This window comes from Bactrocera dorsalis, chromosome 5, assembly GCF_023373825.1.
Source record: "Bactrocera dorsalis isolate Fly_Bdor chromosome 5, ASM2337382v1, whole genome shotgun sequence".
Lineage (NCBI taxonomy): Eukaryota > Metazoa > Arthropoda > Insecta > Diptera > Tephritidae > Bactrocera > Bactrocera dorsalis.
Window position 1 is genome coordinate 28,269,660 of NC_064307.1, and position 12,127 is coordinate 28,281,786.

General features: G+C 40.6%; 2 protein-coding genes across 2 annotated transcripts; both read right to left on the reverse strand.

Moving 5' to 3' along the window:
• Positions 1–25: 25 nt before the first annotated feature.
• On the reverse strand, positions 26–2,993 carry LOC105225052 (uncharacterized). The gene is made up of 3 exons (XM_011203370.4): positions 2,214–2,993; positions 437–633; positions 26–371 (listed from the first exon to the last, which is right to left on the reverse strand). Exons 1-3 carry the CDS (start codon positions 2,832–2,834, stop codon positions 26–28), a joined length of 1,164 nt encoding a protein of 387 aa, XP_011201672.2. The 5' UTR covers positions 2,835–2,993.
• A 1,802-nt stretch (positions 2,994–4,795) lies between these two features.
• LOC105225062 (calcium-binding mitochondrial carrier protein SCaMC-2-A-like) lies at positions 4,796–6,907 on the reverse strand. Its single transcript, XM_011203381.2, has 3 exons — positions 6,693–6,907; positions 6,055–6,631; positions 4,796–5,200 (listed from the first exon to the last, which is right to left on the reverse strand). Exons 1-3 carry the CDS (start codon positions 6,843–6,845, stop codon positions 4,986–4,988), a joined length of 945 nt encoding a protein of 314 aa, XP_011201683.1. The 5' UTR covers positions 6,846–6,907; the 3' UTR covers positions 4,796–4,985.
• Between the last annotated feature and the right edge of the window lie 5,220 nt (positions 6,908–12,127).

Consider the following 12,127-nt stretch of genomic DNA (forward strand, 5'->3'; position numbering starts at 1 on the left):
GCCCGCTAGAAGTCTGTCTCTACCTTCACTCCACATACAGCAGCGTTTTACCCGAGCTGCAATCATCCATATATTCTTCCTCTTCACTGAACAGCGTCTCGGCAAAGGGTCCAAACTCCATGTGCTGCGCCTTGGAGCAGCCCCATTTCATTGCTTCTTTGCATGTGATGTCTAAATTGACAGTGAACTGATCGCGTGGCCATTTCGTTGGCCATAGAAAGTCGTTTGGCTCCTCAAGACAAGAACGAAAAAGTGAACAAATCTTCTTCGAGCCATGCACGGTGAAAGTGAAGAGAGTTTTCGGCACACGTTTGCGATTGCTCGTATCGTTGCCGAAAACGTAGACTTCACTGAGACACTCCCAAACGCGTCTAATTTGGAAAATTAAATTATTTCTTCACACATTACTTTTCATTATCTTCATTTTTGCACTCACTTGAAAGCCTTCCCTGTAATATTGGCCATTAGCATTTCGGACAGTATTATTAGCAAGTTGCAACGCTTTTCTTGTTGATCGCGCACACGTGATTTCGAGGTCCAAAGCATGCCCAGCCAAGGTCCTTTAAGCTCAACCACTATGCGGCAGTGCAACGGCATTGCGGTGGATGAGATAACTGAGGATTTTCCAAATTTCTATAATTAAAAAAAATATGAAGTAGCTAAAAGTTTAAAGTAAGCCAGAAAACTTTGGCTGTATTGAGATTAAATAAATAAATAAGAAAATTATGTTGCCGGACCGATGATTGGTGTGGTGTTATGAAAGTAGTGGTTTGATGACTATGGTGGTTGTACAAGACAAAAGTTAAAAACTTAAATACTCGGTTAATTGAATTGTTCACATAATTTTTGAGGTTATGTCCAACGGTGTTGGTACAAAAGTTGTTGGCCTTTTCATTCAGCCCTATCACGCAATCCATCGTACACTGTTTTTTCGGGAAAGATACGAAATTGCTAACATGCAATTCGAACAATTCCGAACGTAACTTCGAAATTCGTGGAGTGGCATTCACTGAATTCACTCGGAACGTTAAATTTTAATTTTTATCGGAATTTTTATACAAATTTTTGCTGACGGAGAAATAAATTTAAAAAAAGAAAAATGCAAGTTTTTATTGAAGGCAAACAATAACATATTTGTTATCAGTAAAATAATCGTTAATACGATTTAATACGATTTTCCTTAATCACCACCAAGCAGCAATATGGACTAATGGTTGAGCTGTTACAGTAAAAACCAGAAATGGCGCAGGGTCTTACCAAGTGCCTTAAAGAAGAAGCGGCAGCAAAGCTTGTAAAAGGAGACTTTATCGTTTTTCTTCTGTTTTCTGTTGGTTAAGTACTTATCGAACCGCCCTCGATCATTATAATATTAATCAAAAAGCGTAATTCAACTTCATCTAAAATCAAACATTTTCGCTAGATAAATATTATATACATGTATATTGGAGGGGAGGAAGATACCATCTCAGTCTATACCGACGGGTCCAAAATGGAGTGCGGAGTGGGAGTGCACGGGAGTATATTCCGATGATCTGGACATTTCTCTCTCTATCCGTCTAACGAACTCGGCAAGCATCTTCCAAGCGGAAGTACTGGGCATAGAGAAGGCCTGCAACCTCTATTGAATAACCAGGCGGCTCTTCCGGCCTTGTCGTTGCCCATGACTAATTCCAGCATAGTTCTTAACTGCAAGAAAGCAGCGAGCTCACTAGAAGACGAGCTGTACCTAGACTTGATCTGGGTTTCCGGCCACAGGAACTTTTTTGGCAACGGAAAAGCAGACGAGTTAGCAAAGGCAGGAGCTTTCCTAAACGAATCCCAGCTAGAGCTAATACCAAGCCCGCTAGGAGCGATCAGGAGATAGCAGAATATACAATTTCAACAAGATGCATATAACAGATGGAAAAATATAAGAAAATGCAATATAACTAAACAGTTATGGCCAACATATGACAAGAAAAGAACTAACGACTTATTAAATAGGTCTAGGAAAAGTATCTACAGACTAACTGGGCATTGTTTGAAAGAGAAGGTGAAACATGATAGCAATAATAAAAAGGTCTACGACTGGTGCATCAAAATGGCACAGTTAGTGCTAATTGAGCCGGAAATACAACAGAGCTGCAACACTATTTAATAAATCTATGTGCATTGTTATACGGAACGGAAGTCAGCAGTCAGTAGAGTATATACCAACCTACAGGTAGACTAACCTTAAAAAATCGCATTAACGTCAAATTATACAGCAGCCTTGCGTGTTGCGATCGTCGATCACCGATCAGCTCATCGACCATATCGTAAAAGTGCAATAAGAAGGTATTAATTTGTAAAACTTGCGGACAGAATGGATCTTTGTAAGAGCTGCGCAGCATAGGCAGTATGCAACCACAGAAAGTGGACTCATATCCGGACTTCACATACACCTCCGTCGCCTGTTCGATGGTTTGCAGCGCCGCACATTCGTAGCTATGCGAATTCGTAAGTGTGGATTTATGCAAAGCTTTTTTGAACTCGTGCATAACGAAAGCGTCGTTGGCGTCACGCATGCGCTTGGAGGTGGCACGTATGCGATTATGATGCCAAATATTTATGTAGCCAAAAATCTTCTGCATCAATTCGATAGGCAGATCGCACAGGTTAAGTGATGGACTTGCATTTTCCTCGCGATGGCGAGACCTCAGTTGACGACGCGGTATCTTAATGACTGGTTCATCGCTGCCCTGAGCATTGGCGGATGTACACTTTAATTTTGGCATACCAAAGTGGTAATAGACGAAGATTATGTATGCAAATGGAACAATTTTATGCTTGCCGGTTGGAATTTTAAGATGCATGCGAATAACGTGAAATGTTACACAATTAGACACACACACACAAACAAACACACACGGAAATTTCAATTCGAAAGTATTTAATGCAAAAATTATAAGAAAATAGTTGGTTTCATAAATTTTGAAGCGAATTACTTTTTAAAAAATTGTAAATGCCAAGCATTATTGTCATTTTTTAGAGGAAGAAATGAGACAGACTCAAATGTGTAGGTATGTATTTACTTGTAGCTGCTTTGAGACCCTAAGACGAGAGTGAATAACTCAAGTTAACTTTTTTGAGTTAAGTATTTCTAATAATCAAATTTTATTTATGCAAAAAATATGTATTACGAAAATGGCTTTGATCTGCCAAATAGTAAGATCAAATTTTCGCGCGTTTCGCTCAACTTATGGCCCATTTCATCGGCGTCTAATCGCAACACCATCACCCAGCTTGAGACCCTTTATTATTGGATAATATTCGACCGAATAGACGACGTTCAGCACGCAGTGAAGAAAATATAGCAGCCAGAGCTAAGAGTGTACACGACGACCGTGGAAAGTCGATTCGGCGCGGTTCGCGGAACTCGGACTGACGTATGGAACGACTTGACGCATTTTACGTCGAAATCTTTAATTGAAAGCGTACAAAATACAGTTTCTGCAAGAACTGAAGACAATCGACCGTCCCAAGTGACATCGCTTCGCTCTATGGGCTCTTGAAAAGTTCAAAAAAGAGCCGACGTTCTCGAACCAAATTTTGTTTAGCGATGAGGTTTATTTGAATCATCCTCAAAAATGATGCCGATGAAAACGTGACCATCAATGGCCGACTATTTGTTGCCTGAAATTGAAGCTCGTGATCTCGGAGACATTTGGTTTAATTTTCTTCCGCCGTGACTGTACTTCGGATCGTGCGCGAGTGGAAGTGTGCCAAAAAAAATTTGAAGATTGGTTAAAGTGACCGCCAATTTTTGAATAACATAACCACAGGCGACGAGTCATGGATCACTGAGTATGGTCTCTAGACAAAGAGGCAATCTTCATTTTCTTTTGAGACGACAGAGGGGTTCCAAGCAGCATGCACCTCGGCTGACAAGGCTATTCCGGAAAATGCCTTCCGTGACGCCTTCAATGCTTGGAAATCGCTCTGGCAGCGCTGTATCGACGCAAAATGAGCCTATTTTGAAAGTCTTTAAATAATTGTAACGATTGGTTCAATACATTTTTTAAATCAACTCGGTCCTATTACTTTCCAGGCAAACCCTATATATCAAAACGTTGTGAGTATGCATACCGTCAATAATGTAAAACATTGGGATAAAGTTATGAGTGTTCAGATTGCAACACTAGGGTTGTTAACTACCGAAATATAAAATCTTTTAAGCCAGTAGTTCAATTTTTACAAACTGAAATATTTTATTTGAGAAATTTATTTTGATTTGAATAAGAAAGAAGGATTTATGTTTGATTCACGACCATATTGTCTCTTCTCTTTGATGAGTTGGCGTTGCTAGTTTTCGAGAGAAAGGTTCTATGGATTTTTTGCGTATTGACAACGGCGAATACCGCAGTCGATGAAACGATAAGCTGTACGAAATGTACGACAACATTGATGAAAACTGCTCTGAGAGTATTCGACGCACTACCCGCCGCGTGAAGAAGAGGAAAACGGAGGGACCTCCACTCCGTTGGAAAGACCGCGTGGAGAAGGACCTGGCTTCGCTTGGAATCTTCAATTGGTGCCAAACAGGGAAAGGAAGAACGATTGTCAACAGCCACGCTGTTTAAATTCGGCAATAGCCGTGTGAGCGGCGTCTACGTCAATAAAGAAAGAAAGAAATCATGTTAGGTAGGGCATATATTTACAACCGAGATGGTACAAAACGCTTTATGAGAGCCGGTGTAAAATTTGAACGATAGGCTTGGCACCGTCCAAATCGAACTTAAAATTACAATTTATTCATCTGTAGATGTCAAATTTCTATTTAAGTGCTTATGACAGTATTAATATCGGATTATATCCAACATATATTTTTGTCCTGATGACTTATCGAAATATTTGGTAATAAAAGAAATTGGTTTGATTATTTATTTAGCAATTATTATTGCACTTTTTATTTTAAAACTATACTTACAAACAAACTTTATTCGTTGCGATCAATTCTTTAAAAATTAGCTCATCGATACGCCTAACATTTGAATCGAATACTCGTACACAATATAACTAATACAAACAGCTGGCAATACTTTGGCTAAGTTTATGAATAATCCACGATACAATCCAGAAAAGCCTTCGTTGGCGATAATTGATTTAACTATTCCAATCGTTGTTAATCTACTTACAGGTCGCTTTGTGATAACGGTGCGACGTTCAGTTCTTGGAACAACTGCAAGAGATTAAAGAGATATTTATTTACCTTTAATAAACAGAAACAAGAGTTAACTTCGACTGAACACCGAGAAAGAAACATCGGAGACCCTATAAAATATATTTATGTATAAATGATCAGTGTCGCACCTTCTTTTCTCCCCAATAACATTCGTCGGAGGCACAGTCGGTGTTTATTCGGTACATTGATTCGTTCTGAACAATTTGGAACCGGTATTAACACCAAAGCAATGTCGAAATCCAATGCCATATAACTCTTCCCAGCAGGTGTTACTTCGGACTGAGTAGGCAATTGAGAAGTAAAGTCCTCTATCGACGAACAAAGACCAACTTCTACTCATTATCCCCGTCCTATTATACGATTATACGTATAGTATGGAGGCATGGACAATGACATCTGATGAGTCGGCGTTTCAAGTTTTAAGAGAAATGTTCTACGGAAGACTTGTGGCCCTTTGCGCGTTGATAACGGCGAGTACCGCAGTCGATGGAACAATGAGCTGTACGAGCTATACAACGACATTGACATAGTTTAGCGAATTAATATACAGCGGCTGCGCTGGCTAGGTTATGTCGTCGGTCGAAAACACTCCAGCTCTGAAAGTAATCGACGCAGTACCTGCCGGACGAAGCAGAGGAAGAGTTAGACCTCCACTCCGTTGGAAGGAGCAGGTGGAGAAGGACCTGGCTTCGCTTGGAATCTGAAGAAGAAGATATACCGATAGTCTGATGGACATGGTTAAATCGACACAGTTCGTTATGCTGATCATTTATATATACATATTTCTTCTAGATCTCCGACGTCTGTTAAAAAGCTCGCGGCGAACTTAATATACGCTGTTCAGTACTCACTTTGCGCTTGGATCCTTGTACGTATTAATGAGCAAGGGTACGTTATAAGTTGACCCACTGCACTGGAAATCGCACCGCAGACTAATAAAATCATTGAATTCGGTTGCTTATTTGTTTTTTCACCGGCTAAATAACTTTTCAAAGTTTCATATAGGGCCAGATCTATGCCGGCATATGGTAAGACACCTAGCAAATTAATTGTGTAGCCATTGTAAAAACTTCGCACGCCTTCTGTTAAATAAATATTTTTAATTAAAGCAAATAATCCGCGATGTTCGCTGGTGGTGCGCAATGCCAGACGAGTCTTCAAGACATCAAAAGGGTAAACGGTTGTTTGCGAGATGCTACCAGCTATAGCACCAGCAATGAATCGTTCACCCATAGTCATTTCTTCTTGCGATGACTTCCGCTCTATTCTGATGTAATGCTTCACTTTCTCGTAGATTGTGAATTTGATAGCCGAATCAGAACCGATTTTTAAAACATTAACGCCATTACCACGCCACATACTGCGTATGCCACCGGTTTTAATCATGTAATTCGCACTATCAAGTAAAGAAGTTTTCTGAGTTTGGACCTGCACGCGGAAGGATTTTGCAAAAATTAAAGATCGCCAAGCTGATTCAGCCATTTTATACCTGCATATATAGTTTTATCCGGTCAATCGGCGCTGTGCTTGTACGCGAAACAACTCCGGCTAAACCGCCAGCCAGTGAATGGCGCCACCAACCGCCTTCTGCTTTCGATGGCGCATCCGAAAACTCATTAGGAACTTGTATATTATCCGTCATTGTAATATGCCGATATTGTAATAAGATAAATAATTTATTTTTATTTTTCGGATGAAATGACAAATACACCTTTTTTCTGTTTTGAGTCTGCTTATGTTTTGAATAATATTTGTACGTCAAAGGTTTTAAATGTCAGTCAGTTATTTCGAAAACAAAACATAGAATAAGACACATCTGGCATAGATGGCCAATGGAAAAAAGTGGGGAAATTGATGTGATGTATACTCCTTGGCGATATCGGAGTATAGATTATTTCCCATGTGACAACATTTTGAATTACCCCGTATTATTTTCCTTTAAAACGCATAAATACATTTGTTCAATTCACAACCTGTCGTAAAGCATCGTAATATCGTAAAATTATAAATTTTTACACTTGTTTTTATAATTATTAATAAGACATCGGAATAATTTTTGCACAAATTTTTTAATTTAAATTTCGTAACATTTGTGTCAAAATAATTTTTTTGAAGTACAAAAAGTGCATTCGGTGATTTTTACGATGAGTGAAATTATTCAACAAAGAAGTTCCATTCAGTTTTGTGTGCGGAATCTAATTTCTGGTGCCGAAACGTTCAGTTCTCATTTGAAAAGACCTTCGGTGATAATTGTTTGTCACGAACAGCGTCGCGATAACGTCTGTGATACAATGCTTCCGACTACCAGGATGTTATGAAACGTATTATTACTGGTGATGAGTTCCGATTCCCCAATCGATGACGATGGAGCGGACATTCCATTGCCCGACCATGAAGTTCGAATAGCAATTATCCTTCTTAAGAACAACAAAGCGGGGGCGTTTAATGGATTGCCGGCCGAGCTATTCAAATACGGCGACGAAGAACTGATAAAGAGCATACATCAGCTCCTTTATAGAATTCGGTCGGACGAAAGCATGCCCAACGATTTGAATTTAAGTGTGCTCTGTCCAAACCACAAAAAGCGAGACCCTACAGTCTGCGCCAACTACTGAGGGATAAGCTTCATCAACATCGCGTATAAGGTTGTATCGAGCGTATTATGTGGAATATTAAATATTATAAATAAATATATACAGTCAACAAACTGATTGGACCTTATCAGTGTGTCTTCAGGCCTCGAATATCAACAACTGACCAGATATTCACCTTGCGTGGTCCATGAAAAGGGGAACGACACACACCACCTCTTCGTCGATTTCAAAGCTGCTTTTGACAGCATGAACATGAGCTGCCTTTATGCCGCTATGTCTGAATTTGGTATCCCCGCAAAACTGATACGGCTATTTAAACTGATGTTGAATATTGATCCGTCAATATTGGGAAAAACGTCTGCGAGCCATCCAAACTCCACCTCGGCCAGGTGTAACACATGCAATGGATGGAGCAATCTTAAGACCAGCTCAGGCCTTAAGACCACGAGTTACGTGGCCCCATGTTACCTACGCAATAGTGCGACACAAGGCTCTACGGCTGTGCAATCTACACAGCGCGCGAGTGGCCAACAGAGTACCTCCACGGTCCCCAGGAGCTCAAATAGGTAACATAGCTTCCACTCTGACTTGTTCTGCCCATAATTATCTCTATTGAGAAACCTGCTGATTTTGTTTCTGTGGACAACCGCACCTTCGTGAACTTTAACCAAGCTAACTGGGTCTGCTTCACAGAAATTACTGTGAGCACGTTAAACGCTCTAGCCATTCCTACGGACGTAGGAATTGGCGAACGTCGATTCTGCAAGGTGATCGCAGCAGTTACCGCTCGCTTCATCACGGCTGGAAAAACAGCGGAAATCCGTCCCAATTTCCCAGCCGAAGGAGCCGTTTTAGCTAATGAGCGCGACATGCCGATCCCGGGGGTCCCCGAATAAGGGATCTCAATTTGGACATTCGGCGAATGGTAAACCATCATAAGCGGATGAAATGGATAGAGCACCGGAAGTCCTGCAACCTCTCCACCTTTGTGAGTAAGCTTTGGTCTACCTGTCAAGGCTTTGTCTAACCCGAAGAGACACGATGACCGAACTGAAGTTCAATTCCATGGCCATGCCTCTTCGGACCTGAATAAATGCGCGAGCTACTTTAGCCGGCAATTCACACTGCACCCTTCAAAGGACAAAACCAAGCGATGTGTTACCCGGCGGCTGCACAAAATGCCAAACGACTGCGCGCCACTTACTTTCACTGACGAGGAGGTTCAAAATGTCATCAACAAATCGAAATCTTCTAAATCCATTGGCTCTAATGGAATCAACATACTTATGCTAAAGCATATAGGCTCAACGGGAGTAAGCTATTTTACCAAGGTCTTCAACCTGAGGACCACTAACCACTCTTCAAATACCCGATGTGTGGAAAGCCTGAAGTGTGGTCCCACTACTAAAACCTGGGAAACCCGCCAACAAAGAGGAGTCCTATCGTCCGATAACTCTGCTCTCCTCAGTAGTGAAGACACTTGAGGCTTTCCTACTCCAGACCTTCACTCACCACCTGAGCCTAGCCAGCCACCAGCATGGATTCCGAAACATGCACAGCACTTAGCGCTCAGATAGTTCGTGGCCTCAAACAGAAACCACCCTGTGAGAGAACGATCCTCGTAGCGTTAGACTTATCAAAATCTTTTGACACAGTCATTCACACAACGCTACTGCAGGACACCGAAAAAATTACGCTTCCTCCAGGACTGAAGCGGTGGACCATGAACTACCTGAGCTGTCGACAATCATCCGTACTATTTCGAGGTGAAACATCTAAACTGAGAAGAATTAAAGAGGGGGTTCCGCAGGGTGGTGTCCTCTCCCCGTTACTGTTTAACTTCTACTTTTCAAAACTCACACAGTCACCAGAGGGGGTTTCCATGACCTCGTACGCAGATATTGACGTCGGCAATGGAATCGATGGCATGTGTTCGAAAGTAAACAACTACCTCTCCGACCTCTCTCGTTTCCTCACTCCACGGAACCTCACACTTTCCCCCACCAAATCCAAAGCGACCATTTTTACGAACTGGACGAAGGAGTTTAGACTTGAACTTTATATTGCAGTTGATGGCGTCAAAATTTCGACTGTCAATAACTCTAAGATTTTAGATGTAACGTTTGATCGACTATGCTCCTTCACTCCCCATACGACCACGATTATCGCCAAGGTACAGAGCCGCAATAAAATCCTCAAGTCGCTAGCGGGCAGCACATGGGGAAAGACAAAGAAACGATGTTGGCAACATACAAGGCAATCGGCCGGCCGGTCCTCAATTACGCATCACCAATATGGTCGCCTGGATGCAGTGGTACGCAGATGAGGAAACTCCCACCCATGCAGCCACCTGCTTGGAACAGAACCGCCTCCTAAGAGCATCAAGAGGTCTTGCCTTGACAACGTCGACGACAGTACGCCTACCGGACTTCGGACGCAACTGACTTCCGACAGGTACTGACCACCATTCACAGTGGAGCTATCAACAACTTCACCGACTCTCTTCCCGTGAATGACGTTCTTGGAGTCAAACCACCACCCATCGCAGACGAAGAGTTCGAGTTGCCGCAGGAAATGCTAGCAGGTTAACCTCTACTTTATTCAGAATAGACCCTGACATATCCAATGTATGTCTTGCATGCAACGAGTCTCCGCATGACACTAACCACCTCTTTGCATGCCCTGCCAACCCTACTCATCTAACATGCTTTTCCTTTGGTCCGACCCCGTCGAAACAGCACGTTTCCTGCCGCTAGATGACGTCGATACAACCCTTACCATCCAAACGGGGATTGAGAAACCGTTAAAACAACAACAGCGACTACGCTGGCTAGGTCATGTCGTCCGAATGGACGAAAACACTCCTCTGAAAGTATTCGACGGAGTATTCACCGTGGGAAGCAGTGGAAGAAAAAGACCTCAAAAGAAGGATCGACTGGCTCGCTGTTGTAAACTCGGCCACAACCGCGCAAGCTGCATTTTGACCAACATGGATGTCAGAACGACACAGAGTGTCAATAATCAATAAGTGATCAGAATATACCAGACGCGAAATTTTTAGTTGCCAGGCACAATTCTGGATAGAGTGCTGAGAGTAGATGAGATCTAGGTAAAGGTTGTAAATAATGAATAATAACCGTCAAGTTGTTGGAATTATAAATAAAGATAAGCATTACTTCACAAAGGATTCAATATTTGTACACAACTAAGTTTTAAAGTAAATATTTATTGATTAATAATATTACATAATTATTAATAATTATTTAAAAACAAAAATTGTAGAATATTAGTATTATTAATTCGCCAATTTCAACAATTCAAACTATCGAATATATCATGGAGAAAACGTTTTTCTTATATAATTATGTATATATATTTACACATACAAGTACCTAGTTACTCGAATTAAAGCTTTTAAGATCTTAAGGACCTTAATAAATAGGAGTATAGCATATCTATAAGTAAAAAAGTATTGCGTTTATGGATTGGAGTATATATTTATGTGTATATGTAAGTTGGTGTATACAAGATATTCATATTTTATTGCTAATACATTTTTTCGTTTTTCTTGTTTAACAGAAAATAAACTTTTCGTTCGGTAATTGTATGAATCCTTTATCATTATTACGTGGACTAAAGAATAATTATTGGTATATTTGGGACTGAGGGATAATTATTGTAGTGATTTATTAGGTTTTAGTATAACACACTATAAAATCAATTATTATTAAATATAATTTTCGTAAATTCTGCGTTTTTTAGTCGTGTTGCGTAATACAAAATAATAAATTCGATACTCGACCTTGTGAGAGAATAGAACAATTTTGCTGAATCTAATGAAAAACAAGAAAGAAGGGGCTAAGATCGGGTGCAACCGAACATTTACATTCTTGCAACTTGCAAGAATCAAAGTCAGGGAAGCACCTTAAGGCAAAGAGTAAATTGAAGGTTCGGAATCCAAACAATTATATATATATGTTTTCATAGTATATATAATTCATACACATCTCCGACATATTCGACAAAAGTATGTCCCCTGAGTTTGATTAATGTACCTTACATACCGATTATATGGAGTAAAGTCACCTGGATGTTATACTCGTATGTTTAGTATATGGGGACTAGGTCAAGTTCTCTTCCAATTTTACCAATTTCATTGAGATAATTCACATATTGCCCGCTATATGCGGTATAAAGTCATCTCGAAGTCCGTTGCGTTAGGTATATGTGAGCTAAGGAAAGTATTGCCACGATTCACACCATTTTCGACACACAGACATACCATTGTCAGGAAAAATTATGCCCGAATTTCAATAATATATCTCACTCA